General features: G+C 49.9%; 2 protein-coding genes and 1 pseudogene across 2 annotated transcripts in view; all 3 read right to left on the bottom strand.

The window, feature by feature from the left end:
* LOC122102367 (keratin, type I cytoskeletal 15) overlaps positions 1–20,386 on the bottom strand; it is an 88,058-nt gene that overhangs the window by 5,207 nt on the left and 62,465 nt on the right. The window lies entirely within an intron of this gene.
* Positions 5,298–9,445, bottom strand: Krt19 (keratin 19). Its single transcript, XM_042673190.1, has 6 exons — positions 8,958–9,445; positions 6,794–6,876; positions 6,426–6,582; positions 6,036–6,197; positions 5,790–5,915; positions 5,298–5,658 (listed from the first exon to the last, which is right to left on the bottom strand). The coding sequence occupies exons 1-6, from the start codon at positions 9,372–9,374 to the stop codon at positions 5,404–5,406; spliced, it is 1,200 nt and encodes a 399-aa protein (XP_042529124.1). The 5' UTR covers positions 9,375–9,445; the 3' UTR covers positions 5,298–5,403.
* LOC122103529 lies at positions 16,435–20,356 on the bottom strand (annotated as a pseudogene).

Raw genomic sequence — 20,386 nt, 5'->3', positions numbered from 1 at the left:
TGGCCCATAACTAATGAGACCAATTGTGCCCAAAACTAAATTCCACTGCCCCTCGCCCATGAACTGCACCCCAAAGCAGACAGCCCTCCACTCTCCATCCCCAATCACTGCTGTCTGTTTTCTACTCATATTCCACACACACACACACACACACACACACACACACACACACGCATGAGTCTCCGGATGTAAGGAGAGCAGAGAGGTTAAGATCTTAGGAAGGGGATGCAGAACCTATGGGTTCAGGCTGACAGGAGAGGGGGCGGGGATCGTGAGTCAAGTTCCACCCAAGGTGATCAGAGGGGTCCATGTGCCCGTCCTTTCCCTAGTAGTGCTGTAAACCTCCTCCTCTCACCTCTCCCCCTTCCACCACCACCCCCACCTGCCATATCTGAAGCCCCCTCCCCCTTTTCTAGTTTCCTTCAGCCTCTAGCCCCATGGTCCTAGCCAGCTTGCCAAAGCTCAGCCAGCTTGGCACTGACAAGGAGCTGATGGATCGTCTTGTCACCTGCCAACTGCACATGTCACTGAATCTTTGCTTATTCCCGGGGCACGTTGGGGCAAACCTCTGCAGATAAGGCTGGAGCAAGTTCCAAGAAGCCCCTGCCTTCTCCAGAGAGAGGCATGTCCCTACTTAGCAGAATCAGATTAACCCCGGTTTGTCCCCTGGAGGCCTGCAGGCTGGGGAGGGGCTGAGCCAAGAGGCTCTGCACGTGTTGTGGGGAGGAGAGAGCGAGTGCCACACATACCCCACCCCCACCCCGCCTGCCCCTCACAAGCAGGTGGAAGGCACCAGAGCTGGTGGACCAAAGCAGCACTCTCTCACAGAAGAAGGCTAGGCCAGAGAGGGCAGTGGCACACTCAGGAAAACCCTTGCCTCTGCCACTGGCTCAGGAACCCCACTTCCCAGAGATATTGGCAGCTGTGGGTAGTGCCACTTGGATATTGGTGAGCCTGAGTCCAAAGCCAGAGTGTGGAGCAAGACTGATGAGCTAGGGAGGCCGGAGGAGGGGGTCTTGGCCCAAGGCTGCATCACAGAATGGCAACAGACAGCACTCTGGAATCCCTCAGGTCTAAGTTCAAAACCTGCCTTGAACAATGACATATGTAAGACTTTATAGATAGGTTACTTGTTAAGGCCCAGTGTCCTTAAAGCACAGGGTACTCACTCTCAGTGCATGCTCTCTCTCTCTCTCTCTCTCTCTCTCTCTCTCTCTCTCTCTCTCTCTCTCTCGCTATCTCTCTCTGGAAGCTCTGAGATCTAAGGGAGGTATGATTGTGGACTGCAAACACTCTGGAAAGGTTCTGTCCTTGAACTTAAACTTTAACATTTTCTTATGGTTAGCAGCAACCATTGACCACAGCCAGATCCAACTGGTCAATCAGATGGGTGTGTGTGTGTGTGTATGTGTGTGTGTGTGTGTGTGTGTGTGTGTGTGTGTGTGTGTGTGTGCGCGTGCGCGCGCACGCGCGTGCGCACACCAGTCCTGAGGCTTAAACTCTGGGCCTTAGCACTGTCCCTGAACTCTTTTTGCTCAAGACTAGCACTCTGCCACTTGAGCCACAGCTCCACTTCTGGCTTTTTGGTAGGTAATCGAAGGTAAGAGTCTCAGGGACTTTCCTGCCTGGCCCAGCTTTGAACCTTAATCCTTAGGTATCAACCTCTTAAGTAACTAGGATTACAGGAGTGAGCCACCAGCTTCCAGCTATCTTATTTTTGCTGTAATCGCAGAATCCCCTACTCCCATCACAAACTTCATGGCTTACAAAGGACTTTTTCATCTACCATCCTCTCAAATCCTATGACACAAAAGGTAATCCTGTCCACATTTCCAAAGGAATAAAGTAGGAACTCCAAGAGGCAAAGCTGTTACTGCAAGATGGTGTAGCTACACCAGGGCACTGTCAGGACTCTTGAGAGAAAAAAAATTAGTCTTTTCTGTCAAACAAAAGTGTATTTGGTATTGTGTACTGATACTGCCTGGAATTATTTGCTTCGTTTACTTCAACTGTAGCTATCATCTGTCCTGCTTGTTACCAGCTAGCCATATTAGGAAGATAAATCCTGTGTTGAACAAGTTACAAGGGATGTTAGTGGGAGCTTTCCATTGACCCCCATCAGCTTCCTCCAGCCATCCCGACTCCTAGCCAGCCATGCTGGCCCCCTTTCTAATCTCGGTAGTCTATTATATTTAGACTCTGAGCCTAACTCCTTGACAGGAGGAGGAAGAGTTTGGATTGACATTAAAAAAAAAACTAGCAAACTGTCCTGCACGGTGTCTACCTGGCTTTAGATAGAATAACAGTATTTCACCCTTTTGTACAAAAGTAAATTGCCTTGATGAAATCTCGTGTTATCTCTTGTGTGTCTATTCATTTCTGACACCAGACAGCCATGCATTTCTAATACTCTGACACCCCCCTCCACACACACACACACACACACACACTCAAGCAGGACACAAGAAAGGGAGTTCTTCCTTCCAAATTCCTGCTGGACTCTGAGCTGGGCTATAGGGAAAACCATACACCCAGGTAGGTAAGATGGGCTCTTCCTTGCCTCGCTTCCCAGCAGCCAGGCGGCGTCCAAGTGCCGAGCACAGTGTAGCATTGTCTCATGGGTGGAAGGATATTGTCTTTCCCTCTGAAAGAATAATAATCAGACCTAAATCAGCCAGAGCTCATTAAAGCCTCTGCAGACATGGCGGCCCCAGCAATTAACACAGCTGAACAATCACTCGTCCATTACTCCAGGGTGAAGGAGGGCTGGATCCAGGCCAGATTCCCTCCTGCATGCTTACTCTCCTCCAGAAACCCTCACGGTAGCTTTCTCTCCACTCCCTGGTCCAGTCCAAGAGCAGCACCTACCCGTTATTGGCTGTCCTGGCCACAAATATAAAATTCCTTGACTGTAGCCTGGACCCTCCTGTGAGCTCCAGGTTTGGGATGGCTTTACAAGGACTGAACTCTGGCTCCAGTGTGTCTGCCAGTTTCCGTCCTTAACCCACTGTAGCCAGACAAACATCTTTGGCATTTCTGGCATGGGGCTGGCCTTCCTTCAGATGGGGCCCTTGAAGCCCAGTGGAAAGAGCCTGGATGAATTCCATCTCTGGTTATGACTCACCCTTGTGATGCCAGATTCCTGATTGTCAATTGAACCAATAAGATTGACCCCAGCCCCAGGGCTACACTTGTGTAAGACAGTCCCCACAAATGTTAGATCCCATTCACACCTCCCCTGTCCCCCAAAGAGGTGGCAAGGACAGGGAACATCAGTGTAAGCCCCTAGAGATTCAACTGCAAGTCCCTTCTTTCCCCTTGACCAGGTGTACAGCTTCAGGAAATGATGCCTCCTCTCTCTGAGCCTCAGTCTATCAATTAGAAAAATGGAAGTAACTCCAGTCCAGCCTGATAGAGAGATATAGTAAGATAACTGAGCAGTAATGCGTGACACTAGGAGCAGCCATGGTGGCTAACGTCTACTCTCCACCTACCCCGTTTTCTACCCAGAAACAGTTCCAGGCTAAAACAGAAAAGTATCCCCACCCTTCACACACAAAGAAAGGCCTGGGACACAGTTACCTGCCACACCTGGGGGGGGGGGCAGACCCCACCCTCAGCCACATTTTAGGACCCCCTGCAGCAGAGGAAGGGTTTCAGCTGTGGCAATAAAGGCTGTCATGAGCAGGGACAGAACCTCTGAGCAATCTGAACCTGGGAGTGAAGTCTGGTGTCTGCCACCAGCTCCCAAATCTTCCTGGGAAGCCAGGGAAGGGCCAAGAAAAAGCCCGGCTCTGAGATCACAGAGAAGGGATTTGGAGCAAGGTAAGGAATCTCTGAGTCCTACAGGAAGAAGCAGGAAATCACATCTCCTTCAGGATCTGGACACAGGGAAGCCCCCGTTCAATGGTATTCCAGACCTCAGCAAGGAACGGCATACCATTACCCACTCCAGCACGGCTCCAACAGGCTTAGCCTGAGCCCTCAGCCAGCAAAGGTCCCTGCTTTATGAGCCTCCTTTACCTTGAATTGACCTCAGTTCTTAGTGGCTGAGATGTAAATCTCAGAGGCAAGACTAACTATAAACCACAAGGGCAGGACTGTACCCACCCAGGGGCAGATTTGTACCAGGAAGCTGAGACTTTGTCCCTTTGCTGGCCCAGGGCAGCCCAGAACAAGCCAGGTTGGGGGAGTCGGTATGGGAGGTCTGGGTCACAGCTGGGTCCCATTCCAGGCTCTGGGCCCAGGTATGGGCTAGTGGGTGTAAAAGGCTTTTATTTTTCAGGACCACCTAGGAGTAGATAAAGGTGTTAATGCATGCCCCAAGACATACACCAACAAGGACATGCTCTCCAGTTTTGAGTTACAGAGAATGACACTAAAGCCTGGGTTTGGTTAAGGTGGAGAAATCTGTCAGGAGACCCCTGTCAGGAGATGCCTGGAGTGAGCCTTCCACCGGAGGAAGGCTTGCACAAATGTCAATTGACAATGTGGGCTATGCATCAGGAAACTTAAGATTCTTATTCTGGCTATGTGGCCCTAGACAAGTACTGAACCTCTCTGAATCCATTTCCTAATCTATAAAAAGCAGCCCAAGCTGGGTACTGGTGGCTTATGTCTGCAATCCTAGCCACTCAGGAGGCTGAGATCTGAGTATCACCGTTCAAAGCCAGCCCAGGCAGGAAAGTCCATGAGACTCTTATCTCCAATAAACCTCTTGGAAAACTGGAAGTGGCACTGTGGCTCAAGTGGTCGAGTGCCACCTTGAGCTGAAGAGCTCAGCGACAGCACCCAGGCCCAGAGTTCAAGCCCCACGACCAACAACAACAAAGAAAAAAGCAGCTCCTCATACTACCTTTCAACTATTTCCATTAAATGGCACAGAGAAGATATTCAATATATGGTCTGCACACACACACACACACACACACACACACACACACACAACCTGTGAGCAAGGGCATGCAAAGGAAAGAAAACTCTATCTAGGAAGTTTCACATCCTACTTTGCCATGAGCAGTTACATAGGCAAGGCCCCCTCTCTCACCGCTTGAAGCCTTAGTTTGACCTCTCTGCGAAATGGGAACATTGCTTATTTCACAGAGTATTGAACCTGTAAAAACCAGGTTAGATAAAGGAAGACCTGGTACAAATCAAAGTTACTATAGCTTCTGTGTGTGAGATGCTCTCCCTTCTCTCTCCTGAGACAAGATGAAGTCAGGTCCCAATAAAACCTAAACAGGGCCTAGGCCTGACCCATGTCTCCATGGTCTAAAATAACAAACCAAACAAGTTCCTCCCTTGGACCACAAAGGTTTATTTGGCAGGTCAGGGGATGAGTCGGGGCTAGGGGTCCCCGAGAACTCTCCCTGCAGGAGGATAGATGCTCAGGAATCTGCCCACTCAGAAACCCTTGGAGCCAGGCACGTTGTTGTAGTGGATGTCCTGGCCCTCCAGCAGATTGCGGTAGGTGGCAATCTCCTGCTCCAGCCGAGACTTGATGTCCATGAGCTGCTGGTACTCTTGATTCTGCCTCTCGGTGTCAGCACGCAGGTCACTCAGCTGAGCTTCAATGCTGCTGATCTTCCCCTGAATCTGTGCCAGCTGGTCCCCGTAACGGGCCTCTGTCTCTGCCAGCGTGCCTTCCAGGGCTGCTTTCTAAGGGGAGAGAGAAAAGGGGCATGATTTGGCAGAGACTGGTTCCCAAAGAGAACCAGGACACATAGCCACCAATCAGGATGCCCAAGGCTGCAAGGGTACAAGCGTGCAGCCCTTGAAGTTGAACATACCATGCTGAGCCAGGACTGCAACTCTATCTCAAGACCCTGAAGGGTGCGTCGCAGGTCTGTGACCTCAGATGTGTGCGCCTGGAGCTGCTCGGTGTGGCCAGCAACCTCCCGGTTCAGCTCCTCGGTCTATGACAAAAGCATAGGAAGAGAAAAGGCACTGGGGCCAGGCATCTGGCAGAGCAGGGGAAAGCAACAAGCCCTCTCTCCTTGCCATTCCCCAAAAGGGCTTCGGGGTCCCTTGCATACCTGACTGATGAACTGGGTTTCAGCATCCTTCCGGTACTTCTCAGCCATGACCTCATACTGGCTTCTCATGTCACTCAGGATCTTGGCTAGGTCCGTGCCCGGAGTGGAATCCACCTCCACACTGACCTGGCCACCCACTTGGCTCCTCAAGGCACTAATTTCCTGGAAAGACACAGAAGAGGTAGACATGCCAGGGCCCAGGGCCTGCTGGACCTGCCCCAGGTGACTTCCACCTCCCTCAGAGTCATAGGTGCTGGTTTGTGCGTGCAGGTCTAGGAGCCAGCACTGAGAAGTGGACTGGGTGGTCACTATCCTCTACCTGGCTCCTGGGAGCCATTAAGGCCACCCAGGGCCAAGTATGGCCATGGCAGAAGGCCTAGCTTGACCCACCTCCTCGTGGTTTTTCTTCAGGTAGGCCAGCTCCTCCTTTAGGCCTTCAATCTGCATCTCCAGGTCAGTCCTGGCCAGTGTCAGCTCATCTAGAACCTTGCGCAGCCCGTTGATGTCAGTCTCCACGCTCATGCGCAGGGCCTGTTCAGTCTCAAACCTTTTGGAGAAAATAGGAGTTAGGCCAGAGCTGGCTCGGTACTTCTAATGATACCCCACTTCCTCAGGATTCAGGAGTCTATGGGAGACTTGCTTCAGGCCTGCTGGGAGTGGGTGAGGGCAGGGTCTAGTCCCCCATAAAGGCCTGAGGCTCCCCACACACACAGCACCCTGGTGCCCTGGCTTCCACAGTCCCCAAAGCAGACACTTACTTAGTTCGGAAGTCATCTGCAGCCAGACGGGCATTGTCGACCTGCAGGACAATCCTGGAGTTCTCAATGGTGGCACCATGAATCTAGAAGGGAGAGGGTAAGGAGGTTGGCACCACGAGGGCATAGGAGCACTGTCCGCTCACTTTCTTCCCAGGAGATGGAGAAGAAATGAATGCACTCCCTCTCCCTAGCACCTGCTCCTTGGCCTGCTCTCTGGAAGCCCTTAGTATCAGCCCATGCCCATGAACTGGAGCGGGAGGGCATGCTGTGGAGGAAGCTGACAGACAGGCAAGCCTGAGGGAAAGGGGGCTGGGGGAGGGGTATCAGAGTTGCAATCATGTCATCCAGCTAGTCACTCATGAGGGTACTTGGGCTCAACATATTTCAAAAGAGCAAGTCTCAAATGATTAGTCACTGTGTCACTGGATAGTAATTTGCACATTTTTAATGAAACAAGGAGAATATAAAACTCAGACAGAGGTTACCCTCAATAGGGTAAAAACTGTTTCAAGAAACTTTGTCAGGGGCTGGGAAGGTGGCTCAGTGGTAGTGTTTGCCTCGCATGCATGAGGCCCTGGGTTCGATTCCTCAGCACCACATAAGCAGAAAATGCTGGAAGTGGGCTATGGCTCAAGTAGTAGAGCACTCGCCTTGAGCTGAAGAGCTGAGAGACAGTGCCCAGGACCAGAGTTCAGGCCCCACGACCGACCAAAAAAAAAAAAGAACTTTGTCAGCCAGGGCACTGGTGGCTCATGCTTATAATCTTAGCTACTCAACAGGCTGAGATCTGAGGATCTTGGTTCAAAGCTAGCCTAGACAGACAAATCTGGGAGATTCTTAATTTCAGTTAACCAGCAAAACTCCAGAAGTAGGTGTGGCTCAAGTGGTAGAGCACCAGCCTTGAGTGAATAAGCCAAGCACAGTATGAGACCCTGAGTTCCAGACTCAGTATTGGCACACAGGAAAGAAAGAAAGAAAGAAGAGAAAGAGGGAGAGAGGGAGAGAGAGGGAGGGAGGGAGAGAGAGAGGAAGGGAGGGAGGGAGGGAGGGAAGGAAGGAGGGAGGGAGGGAGGGAGAGAGAGAGGAAGGGAGGGAGGGAGGGAGGGAGGGAAGGAAGGAAGGGAAAATTGTGTGTGTGTGTGTGTGTGTGTGTGTAAGGAAGGTCAGAGAACAGGAGAAAGAAAGGTGTGTGACACACGATATTGTCACTATAGGTCACAACTTAAGAATTGCAAAATGCCCAATTCTAGCTGATTACAGACATCACAAGCTCTCCATGGTCTGTGGGTAGGAATCTATAAGCCCACCTCCCCAGGACTCAGGAATCTATGGGGGCTTGCTGCAGGCCTGCTGCGGGTGGGGGAAACCCAGGGTGCATTCCTTTTGTTTCTGATATATTTCTTGATGGGAGAAGTCTTTCCTGCTCCACCCCAGCCTCCTAGGGCTTAAATCTTGTGTGGCTCAGACCCCAAGAAGCTGCTCCAGTACCTGGTTCTCCGTGGCAGAGGTTCACTAAAGCAAACACAGGAGCCCCTGCCTATGTCCCCCCTTTCCCTGACCCTGGAGTCAGCCCTAGCTCTCCCTCTCTTTCTAGAACTCCTCTTAAGCCTGTGTAGCCCCTGGACAGAAAAGGAGAGAAAGCCAGAGCCTGATAAAAACTAGACCTGCCCAGCCAAAGAACAGGGGGAAGGAGGGGGAAGGAGGGGGAAGGAGGGGGGAGGAGGGGGAACCAGGGCTCCCACAAAGGTCACTGCAGGGGCAGATCTGGCCCTGGGTGGACCATTAAGCTCTGCCCTCCCTCCCCCTCTCCCACACACACACCTACCCACCCACCAGGCCAAACAGTTGCAGCTCCGACTGAGGTTGAGCCCCAATCCACACCTCCAGAGCTGTGCATTATCTCCTCCCACTCTGCAAACCCACCTTTCTCCCAGTGCTCCAGCCCAGCCCTGCAGCCTGCACTCCCTCCCAGCTGCTTCTCCAGGCCCTGCCCACTTACCTGCTCCACCCCTTCCCCTCCCCTCCCCTCCCCTCCCGGTCTCCGGCTTCTCTTCTGGCCTGCGGGCACTCCCAAGCCCTAAGAGGCCACTAGCGGTCTTGTACCCCAACCTCATCTAGTCCCTCCAGGCTGGTGCACTGTCCCTGGCACCCAGCCAGCACCTACCTTGTCCCGGAGGTCCTCGATCGTCTTGAAGTAGTGGCTGTAGTCTCGGGAGGGCCCGGGCCCCTGCTTCTGGTACCAGTCCCGGATCTTCACCTCCAGCTCGGTGTTGGCCTGCTCCAGGGCGCGCACTTTGTCCAGATACGAAGCCAGGCGGTCGTTGAGGTTCTGCATGGTGATCTTCTCATTGCCGGCCAACAGCCCATCGGACACAGCCAGGGAGCCACCATAGCCCCCACCATAACCCCCGGAGACTGATGACACCAAGCGAGCGGAGGACACAGACACCCCTCGGCCGCCTGAGCCCCCGTGGATGCTGGGCGCACGAAAGGCACCCCCGGTCCCAAAGCGCAGCGAGCCGCCGCCCAAGCCCCCGTAGGACGAGGTGGCTGAGGACTGTCGGTAGCTGTAGGTGGTCATGGCAAGGCGGGTGAGGACCGGAGGACACTGGCCTGAGAGTCGATCGAGGTCGGCTGCGGGAGTGGGGAGATCCTCCTCACCTGGGGCCTTTTATGCCCGAGACAGGTGGGGCTGCAGGACAAGGTCAGGGGTGGATATTTGAGCCCAGATGAGTTTACTGCACTCTCCCCATTGGTCAGTTCCTGGTAGCTCTGCCCTCAACTGTCCCCTCCCAGGAACCACAGGCCCCTGCCTTCCCCCAGAGCCACCCCAGCCCAGCCCACTTGGGAAGCTGGCCCCCATTCTGACTCTCCACCACCACCAGCCTCCTACCCCCAATCTCCACGCTGACCCTTGCCCTTTAAAGAGAAACACTCCAGGAATCACAGTTCCTTGAGATTATACAGGTCCCCACTTGGGATCAAAACTAGACCTTTCCCCAAATATTTGTACTAGATTCCCACACACCCTCAGGACCCACCTCCCTCCCCCACCCCACCCCCAACTTCCCTTGTGAACCTTATAACAAAGGCAGTTTTCTGGGCCGTGGCCATACAATGCCCCAAGTCACCATAGACACCTGGAAGCAGTCTCTGGGAGCAGTTCCAGCAGCTGCCCTGGCCACAGCACACTCCCATGCTGAGAAACCATCTTGACCTACCACCACCTCCCCACCCCCATCCCCCAGGACAGCCCTATCCCTAACAGCCCCAAGAGCTCTATTTGTTTATTCCACTACTTCAATGTTCCCAAGATGAGGAGCCCAAGCAGGAAAACAGGCAGGGAATCTGCACGTAAGGCATTTAATACCTGCTACCCACAGACAGAAATGGGATGGAACCTTGAATTCTGATAATGTCTAGGTAGAGAGGTTACAGCTTACTCCTTCTCCTTCTCCTCCAACAAGAAGGAGGGGGCTGGAGAGACAGACGGCAAACTGAACCAATGAGCTGGTTCCAGCAACACACTAGTGCCTGGACACAAAGTGAGTTTCAGTAGTACAGGAAGGAGCTCCTCCTTCCACACATAGCAGCAGCCAGTCCCTGTGTTCATCCTGTGTGACGCTTTGGCTACTTTTCTTGCCTGGCCAAATGCTCTATACCAGCATCAAGCAAGCTCCCAGTCCTTGACCTCTCCTGAAATTGAAATTATCCCTATGATTCCCTCTTATCATTACATCAGAGCAGTTCCTCAGTCTCAAGACAGAACCCCTGTGCTCCTGAGAGGGCATTAGGGAGATGGGACAATCACTCCTTGTTTCCAGGCCTGTTTCCCCCTGTGAAAGGAGAGATATTCCAGCTCAGTCTTCCTCTGTGAATAAATGAAGAATAGTCCTTGGCCTCCGAAACTCTCCTTGGCCCCAGAAAACTGTCTTCTAGTCACCATTTTCTCCTGGAAGGAGAGCAGGAAACCACTTACATTCAAGCCCCAACCTTAACCCACCCAGAAGCAACCCTCAGCCATCCCAAGAGGACACAGAGTTGGTCTGGGGAGCTCCAGGCCCCTTGTGAAAACAGGGTGTGGCTGGGCCTTCAACAAAGGTTGTAGCCTCCAGGGTTGGTCTGCAGTGAGTCACTCCTTATCTGGCCCAAAGGAAAAGCCTACTCCCTGAGGAGGGGTGAAGGGGGAGGTGGGAAGCCTGGAGGAATGGCCAGATGGTTGCTATATACTGAGCACCACTGATTTTCTGGACTGATAGGGCAGATCTGGAAAGTGACTTTGTAGGAAGAAACAAAGAATCACATCTGCTTCAAAGATTAAGGGGATTAAGGGGTCCTGAGTTCCCCCAGGCCCTTTTCAGATCTCCAGAAGCCTCCCTACAACCAGGTGGAAAAGGTGCTTTATCTTCATTTACAGATGGGGAAACAGCACTGGCTGTAACTTGCCACAAAGGGCCACAGCCAGTACCATCAGATTTAGGCTTTCAGCCTCCTGACCCTGACTCTCATGGCCTGAGGTTCTGAATAAGACAGAGGCTCTGAAGAAATCTTCAGCCCCCAACTCCACCCCAAACAAATCTTTAGGGTCCTTCTCCTCTCAAATTCTTGTGCCACTTCCAGGAGAATTCCTCCCCAGATTGGACTACAGAATTGTCCTGGAAAAAAAAAAAACAGCTCTCACACTTTCCCTCTTCCCCCCCCCCCCACCTTCTCTCTCGGCCTAGCTAGGCACTATGTGGCTCTTGGCACCTTCTCTGGCATATCAGTAGCTCAGGAGGACAAACTGCACAATCTGGCAGCTCTTATCTTCCCACAGAGATGGAACTGAAAGTTCCAGCTCTGCTCTCATTCAGTAACCAGACTGCCCGCCACGGAGCATCTCTGGACCTCCTCTTGGCTTCAAGAGGGCAGAAAGCAGTGGCAGGAGCTCCCTTCCAAAGCCCAGGTCTCCAGGCCTGGGGACTGGGCTGCATCGGAGGGACACACAGGGTAGGCCTCAGGAATCAGAGGATCTGATCTAGACCAAGGATGTGCCCAAAGCCACCTAGCTCCCAGCTAGGTACAGTTAGTGAAGAGAGAAGGAGCAGACTATTCTTTCCTACAGTCCAGTCTGGGGCTGAATGCTAGATTCTACCAGAGCCTAGCACCATGCAATTCCAGAGAAAGAAATCCTTAGCTGGGGACTGGCAGCTCATGCCTATAGTCCTTGCTACTCTGGAGGCTTGCTACCAGAGGATCGTGGTTCAAAGCCAGTCTGAGTGGACATATCTGTAAGACTCTTAACTCCAAAAAGCCAGAAGTAGAGCTGTGGCTCAAGTGGTAGAGCCTTGAGCCAAAAAACTAAGGGACAGCACCCAGGCCCTAAGTTCAAGCCCAATACTGGCACCAAAAACAAAGAAAGAAAGAAAACCTTGTCCTATAAAGGCAGACACTGCTTCCTGCAACTTCCTTTCTAGGTTTCACAATGCACAGGGCTGGAGGCCATGAAGTCATCCATCTCCCATGAGGACTGCTTCATAGAACTGTGTCTAAGAATAAAATGAGATGGTACTTGTAAAAGGATTGGTTAGAGTGCAGGGCAAATAGTTGTCCTCAAGCAACATTATTATTATGTTACATAATGTTATGGGTGTTAAATAGTACGCGGTTATTACCATTAGGATTACAAGAATTCTCATTTCACTTTAAGTAGCATTTCCCTCAATGTATGAGATCATAGAATTTTCTATCCGGTAAGAACTCTTACTGGTCCCATGCTAGTTACTCACACCTGTAATCCTAGCTACTCGGGAGGCTGAGATCTGAGAATGGTAGTTCAAAAGCAGCACCCACCCAGCAGAAAAATTCCATGAGACTCTTCCAAGGTATGGTTGAGTTGGCAGGCTTTAGTGAAAGAGCCAAGCAAGAACTCCAAACCTGAGTTCAAGTCCCAGGACTGGCAACAAATAAATAACAAGGGATTTCCTGCTGAAAGAATGGTAGTCATGTGGACAACTTCATGAACTTACTTGTCATTTGTGAGAAGAACCTTCACCTGGATGCCAGGGGCCATCAGCAGGAAGTCCTTAGGGGCCTTTCCATGCTTTCCTCTGTTCACTGACTGTGTTCCAAGCTCCTTCACCCATGCCAGGTGTGTTGCTAGGTGCTGAGATGCAAAAACAAATACAAGAACTTCCTGTCTCTCAGAGACTGACCGACTATCTATAGGGGATTACAGAGACACACCAGCTTTTGGCAAAGTGGAGCAGACTCCGTGGCCATCTTAACACTCACTCCTTCCTATCTATAACCCTGCTAAGGTGACAGCTAAGGAGTATCTAAAGAGAATAAAAGATTAGAAGACCAGAAAGGTCATCACCTAGCAGGAGGGAGTCAGACGATTGAACAAGAGCCTAAGGACAGGTAAACCATGAGAAGCACACAAATTCCCAGCCTACCCACCCCCAGTGAAGCTCAGAATTTGGGGAAGCACCAAGTACCTTAAGAGGAGAAGGCAAAATGAGAAGGGTGGCTGGAAGTTTCTGGAAACAGCCACCTCCCAGCTAAGGCAGCAAGATGCCCTCGAAGACAGCAGATTTACATGTCTCCAGTAACTGCTAACACCGCAGGCAATGAACCCACTCCAGCCCAGGACACTGAGTTGAAGCAGGTACTTTGGAAATTTCCAAGTGTCTTCATTTTTTACTCTAATTTTATTGTAATTATTATGATTAAGATGTTGTCACAGAGTGGTAACCATTTCATAAGTCCGGTAACAAGTATATTTCTTTTTGGACAATTTCCTCCTTCCTTCGCCTTCCCCGCCTCCTATCCCTGCCCACAAAGTTGCATAGTCCATTTTCCACATACAGTCTATTGGGTACCATGACTGCGTTGGGTTCTCCCTTCCTCCCTCCATTTCTGTGCCACCACCCCCCTTGCTGTACCCCACACAACAAAAGGCAACAACAACAAACAAACACTGCAAATAACACCTCCACTACTACCAACAACAACAACAAATGTTCAAGCCTCTTCATTTTTAGAAGTTCACACAGCCACCAGACCTACTCCTCTTTATTTATGGCCCAGAACTCCTAGCAATGTATTCGGGAAAGCATGGGAAAGGATACTCTTTAAAATATAGTTTGCAGTAGTGGAAAGACAGAAGCAATCACTGGTTGAGGGATGGTTAAATAAGCTATATAACCTTCTTGCTAGGGAAAAAAAAAAATATCAGACAGTGAGTAATGTCAACAGAGGATGTGGAAAACCCTCAGAACCAGTTATTGGGGACAATAAAAGCAGCAGAAGACCAAGGCACATAGATGGTAGGTTTAGATTGGTAAATGGTTAGAAGATGACTCATTTGAAACGGTAGATTTTAATCTGGATGTCAGAGAAGCTGATGGAAAGGTCATCTTCAAAGGGAACCTAAGCTTGATTTGTGTGTCTTCCTTGTTTATACTCCCAAGGCTAGGATTACAGGTGTGCCCACCAAGACTGACCTGATTTTTATATTTCTGTTTGTTGTTTGTTTTATGTTTTGTTTTGGTGTTGCATTCAGGTTGCACTTGCTAGGCTGGTGATCTACTGTTGAGATGAGTTTCTGCCACTTCTTTTTTTACATTGGTTATTTTGAAATAGTTCCCCCCTCTCTCTTTAGCCAGGCCCAGGCCTGAACCCAAATATATCTGTTTTATGCTTCCCAGGATAGTTGGGAACACAGGCATCAGCCACCACATCTAGCTTCTTCTATGAAGATAGAATCTCATGGATTTTTCTGCCTAGGGTGACCTGGAATCATGATCCTCCAGATCCCAGCCTCTCAACATAGCTAGGAGGACAAGGACACGTCAGGCTATTGGTTGAAAAGTGGTCTCAAATGTATGCCCAAGTTGGCCTCAGACCACAATCCTCCAGATCTCAGCCTCCCACATAGCTAAAAAGATAGGTATGAGCTGTTGGTGTCTGACCTAGTTTAAACATTTAAAACAATGTATGCATTCTTTCTCAAGATATCTTAACTGCTGCATTAGTGATCTCCCCCCCCCCCTTTTTTTATTAACTTAGTTGTACAAAGGGATTTCATTGTGACCATTGACATTCTGAACCAGCTGTGGTCAATGGAGTCCTACCTGCTTCTCTCCTCACATTCACCAAGGACATCCTAGTCTCAACTGGGAGAAACAGGACGCTTTGGAATGGGAAGGAGCAGATGTGAGGAGAGGGGAAAGCTCCAGCTGCAACCCTGGGTCCTGTGGGCTCCATTCACCTGGGAAAACAAAGTAGCAGTTGTCAAAGAGAAAGTTTGAAAGTATCCAGGACAAGGAAGCCTCTTCAGATCTGGGTAACTTAGACCTCGGGGCATGGCGGGGAGGAGCAATTCCTTACCCCAAGCCCCAGAGATCAGAAGTTCTGGGAGCATCTGCAATGTTCCTACCACCCACCCAATGTTCCTACCCCCACCCCCTCCAGACCCACAGCAGTGGGACAGCTAGAGCTGGAGCAGGGTAGAATGTACCCTGTGTGGGCCTTCAGCCGACAGCCACCTTGGCACTGGGGACGTTCTGCTATAACTTGGGAGAGTGTTAGGGGTGTTGGAGCAGGTAGCCACTGTGGGCCATCATGTAGAACTCTCGGGACAATAGCATTTGGGCATATCAAAGACATAGCCCAAGCCAGGCACCAATGGCTAGTGCCTGAAATACTAGCTGCTCCAGAAGCTGATCTGAGAGGACCATGGTTCAAAGACAGCCGGGGAAAGGAAAGTCTATGAGACTCATTTTTTTTTTTAGGGATTTTGAGGGTTGTTTTTTTTTTTCATTGAAGGTAATCTTAATGCTATTAAATTCACACATATGCTCATTTTAATACCCAATCCTATGTATCTAAAACACACAATGCATACATACAAGTATGTATTCTCTCTACATGTCAGCCCCCATTCGTATCATGGTTTGGAAATGAGGAGAATAGATTCCCCTTAAACTGCAAGTCAGCAGGTGTTTCTTTACAGTTAACTTTAGCAAAATCCATATAAAATAGTAATTAACAATGATCTTGTTAACTCACAAGGAAACACCTTCAAAACTGCACTTTGTTAAAGTTTCTGTACTAAAATGTAGAAAAACTGAACTACACAAATATTGAAAAGTTAAAAATTCCTTAATTATTTTTTATTTTTTTGGGTCCGGTCGTGGGGTCTGAACTCTGGGCCTGGGCGCTGTCCCTCAGCTCTTCAGCTCAAGGCTAGCGCTCTACCACTTGAGTCATAGCACCACTTCCGGCTTTTTTTTTCTGCTTATGTGGTGCTGAGGAATCAAACCCGAGGCCTCATGCATGCAAGGCAAGCGCTCTACCACTGAGCCACCTTCTCAGCCCCTCCTTAATATTTTTATTCCTGGTACCACTACCACAATTTACAGGGCAATATACCTGATGTAATGAAAAGAAAAAGACAAAGCTACAACAGATAAAAAACCTCAGGAATGTACATCTAATTGACATTACATTACATTAATCAATAGCTGCACTTTTTGCAAACTGTGGCTTATGACAGCCCTGAATAAAAAGGGCTTCCTGTTTAAACTGCAGTAACGTTTCTGACTACAGACCATCGTTCCTTCTGTGGCAGATTTTTACAGTTCCTCTAATATATCTGGGACAACTGTCTCAAAGTAACCTGCAGCTTTCCTGACAACTCCGCTTTCTCTCCTACTATGAACTATAGCCCCTTTTCTATTGTTTTTAAAACCTTCTGATACCATATCCACCACTTTCACCACCAGATCCATAACCACCACCATATGGACTGCCAGAGCTTCTTCCACCAAAACTGCCCCCCTTCAAGGGTCCATAATTTGATTGCTGTTGTCCACTGTAATTTCCAAAATCATTATAGTTGCCACCACCACCGTAGTTACTGCCACCAAAATTTCCTCCATTGTAACCATCATATCCTCCTCCACCACCCCCATATCCTCCACCTTGGTTTCCATAACCTGGTCCACCACCACCATAGCCTCCTCTACTACTATAACCAGGACGGCCACCATAGTTGCCACCATCACCTCCAAATCCATTGTATCCACCATCACCTCCTCCATAGCTACCTCTGCTGCCACCACCTCCACCACCATAGCCTCCTCTTCCACCAAAGTTTCTACCACGTCCAAAATTACCTCCACCACCTCCAAAGTTTCCTCCACAACCCATAATGTTGCCAGATCCACCTCCACGACCTCTTTGTGATCCAGCCGACTGCATCTCTTGTTAAAAAGAGCCTTTTTCACTTGACAATTATGCCCATTAATAGTGTGGCATTTCTGAACAACAATTTTATCAACTGTGTCATGATCATCAAAAGTTACAAAAGCAAATCCTCTCTTTTTTCCACTCTGCCGGTCTTCCTAACTTCTATGATTTCAATCTTACCATATTTTTCAAAGTAGTCTCTCAAATTATATTCTTCTGTATCTTCCTTAACACCACCAACAAAAATTTTCTTCACTGTTAGATGGGCTCCTGGCTTCACAGAATCCTCTCTAGAAACCGCTCTCTTTGGTTCCACAACACGTCCATCAACCTTGTGGGGGTCTAGCACACATGGCTGCATCCACCTCTTCAACACAAGAATAAGTCACAAAACCAAAGCCCCTGGAACGTTGTTGTTGTTTTTTTTTTTTTTTTTTTTTTTTTGAGGATCTCTCATTACCACACAATCTGTGAGTGTGCCCCATTTCTCAAAACGTTCTCTTAAACTATCATCTGTAGTTTCAAAGCTCAGACCACCAATAAACAGCTTCTGCAGCTGCTCTGGTTCCTTTGGATCATGGCCCTCTATTTTGAGACCGGACTTGCCTCTTCCAACTCGAGTTCAATCTCTATGAGACTCTTATTTCCAATTAACCAGAAAAAAGACAGAAGTGAAGGTGTGTCTCAAGTGGTAGAGCACCAGCCCAGGCCCTAATTCAAGCCTCAGTACAGGCACACACACAAATATTTTTAGCCGGGTGCTGGTGGCTCATGCCTGTAATCCTAGCTACTCAGGAGGATCCAGGTTCAAAGCCAGCCCAGGCAGGAAAGTCTGAGATTTTTTTTTAGTCGGTCGTGGGGCTTGAACTCTGGGACTGGGCACTGTCCCTCAGCTCTTCAGCTCATGGCAAGTGCTCTACCTTCAGCCACAGCACCTCTTCCAGTTTTCTGGTGGTTTATTGGAGATAAGAATGTCACAGAGTTTCCTGCCCAGGCTGGCTTTGAACCCTGATCCTCTGATCTCAGCCTCCTGAGTAGCTAGGATTACAGGCGTGAGCCACTGGTGCCCAGCATCTGTGAGACTCTTATCTCCAATTAACCACCAGAAAAGTGGAAGTGGCGCTGTGGCTCAAGTGGTAGAACACTCACCTTGAGCTGAAGAGCTGAGGGACAGTGCCTAGGCCCAGAGTTCAAACCCCATAACTGACAAAAACATTTTTAAAAAATGTAAAAAAAACATAAAATTTTAAAGAAAAGACATACCCCTTGAGTAAGAAGCTGAAAGTAAGGTAGGTATTTATGTGGCAGAGGGGCAAAGAGAAAGCAGGTATTTCAGCAGGGAGTAGGGGGTAGATTTGACTTAGGGACTACAGGGGAGGGTGTCAGGGAGAGTCAGCCAAGAGCAAGACTTGGCCCTGAAGATGATGGAAAGTTAAGAGATGTGAGATGGTCAGATTTACATCTGAGAAATAACCATGGGTCTGGGGTAGGGCAGGATGATGGAAGTGGGTAGGACTTAGGGGAAGGAGATCAGTTTGGGATCTAGAAAAGGAGACGAGAGGGTGTGGAGGTAATTAATGGAAGGTAGGGGTACTTCCCAAATGCCTTATATGGCAAACTGGAGGGATACGAAGAACAGAAGCACAATGCACAGAGTGCTGCCAGGTGCCAGAAAACCCAGCCAAGTCCTGGGCATCTCAAATGAGCCAGACCCCTGCATTCCCACTGTGTCGTGAGACCATGCCTTCTCTCAGCAGCCTTATATGCTCCCTAACTAGGAAGAATCCAATTCTTCCAGTTCTTCCTAGTTGACTTGAAGTCTGGCAGTAGGGCAGGGCAAAGCTGGCCATGCTGTGTGAGCAGCTCAAGGCCACAGACAGACACAAGCCAGGCAGGGATCCATGGCCACTCCAACAGTGGCTCAAGAGCTCAGGCCTTTCTCACCAAGAGAAAGCCAGGAGAGGGGGCAGGGCAGTCAGGCTGAGTCGGGATGACCCCTGGTCATCAGGAGAGGAAAAACCAGCCTGACCAGAACCAGGGCAAGCTGTAAGGGAGGAAAAGAGCTTCATCTTCTCCCGTGGGGATGGGCCCCTGTCCAAGCTGAGGGGAAGGGAGCAAAAGTAGACCAGTTCCCCCTCGGGTGCCACATTCCACACCCTGGGAAAGCTAGGCTGAGTAGACTTAGACGTGAGAAGGCTCAGGTCTCTCCCTAAACAGGGAGGGGCCAGCTGGCCCTAGCCTTAGCTACCTCTGCCTTCACCCTGCCATAGTCTATATGAACCCCATTTGGGGACCCAGGCCAAGGCCCATATTGCCCGAACTAGAGTGCAGAGAGTGTCAGGTCCAGTGAAGAGCAGAAAAAGAGCCTGGCTAGCCAACCAAAGCAAAGGCTCCCTCCCATAGAGGTTCTGCTTCTCACACCCATGGCCTTGAGCAGTCCCATGTGCAAGCACCTAGATGTCACATCACCATGGCCTTGAGCAATCCCATATGTGGACCCTCAGACATCACATCACATGGCCTTGATCAGTTGCCCATGCTGCCCGTGGGCAAGACATCATGGCCCTGGCCCCTGGAAGACATGTATGTGAACAGTGAGCTGATTGGACCCCAGAGATGTACACCAGAACAAGCACCCAATCAGAGAGACTGAAAGACTCATGGAGAACTCCTACAGACTGTGTGGAGCCGATGATTGGGCCCAAATACTGATGTGGCCCACAGGTTGCCCCATGATCTTCCGAGTCATGGAACTTTCTCCTAGAGACATCTATTAATCCCTGTACAGAGTATCCCAACATACCAGGCAGTGCCCATCTTTGGGACCCCCTCCTGTCTCCAGGAGTTCTGTTTAACATTTTTTTCTTCAATAAATCTTTGCCATTTTACTTCTCCTTATATGACTGTGGACTCATTCTTCAAGACCATAAAAACAGGGCTGGGAAGGTGGCTCAGTGGTAGAGCGCTTGCCTTGCATGCTCGAGGCCCTGGGTTCGATTCCTCAGCACCACATAAGCAAAAAAAGAAAAAAGCCGGAAGTGGCGCTCTGGCTCAAGTGGTAGAGTGTTAGCCTTGAGCTGAAGACCTGAGGGACAGCGCCCAGGCCCAGAGTTCAAGCCCCACGACCAGACCCAAAAAAAAAAAAAAAGACCATAAAAACAAAGGACCTGGTCCAGGGTTGGCTCTTTGTTTTCAGTATCACCAGGATAAAAACAAGGCTGCCCCAGGGCTTCCATGATTGCTTGGAGCCCTAGAGAGGCACCTGGGCCTCTCAGGCTGAAACTGTTCTCTCTCTGCCCTGACACACATCTCACTTTTGTCCAACATGGCCTCCCTGGCTAGGTCTGGAGCTCAGGT

The sequence above is a fragment of the Dipodomys spectabilis genome, unplaced genomic scaffold, assembly GCF_019054845.1.
Source record: "Dipodomys spectabilis isolate Male_0828 unplaced genomic scaffold, ASM1905484v1 ptg000018l, whole genome shotgun sequence".
NCBI lineage: Eukaryota > Metazoa > Chordata > Mammalia > Rodentia > Heteromyidae > Dipodomys > Dipodomys spectabilis.
The sequence above is the reverse complement of the archived record's forward strand: the minus strand, read 5'-3'. Positions and strand labels throughout refer to the sequence as shown.

Bases quoted from the DNA above. Each gene is read 5' to 3' on its own strand.
- Krt19 (XM_042673190.1), bottom strand. From the start codon at position 9,374: ATGACCACCTACAGCTACCGACAGTCCTCAGCCACCTCGTCCTACGGG. The intron at 6,198-6,425 runs GTGGGTCAAGCT...GTGTCTTTCCAG, and splicing joins TGAAGAAAAACCACGAGGAG to GAAATTAGTGCCTTGAGGAG. The intron at 5,659-5,789 runs GTATGTTCAACT...CTCTCCCCTTAG, and splicing joins TGCAGTCCTGGCTCAGCATG to AAAGCAGCCCTGGAAGGCAC.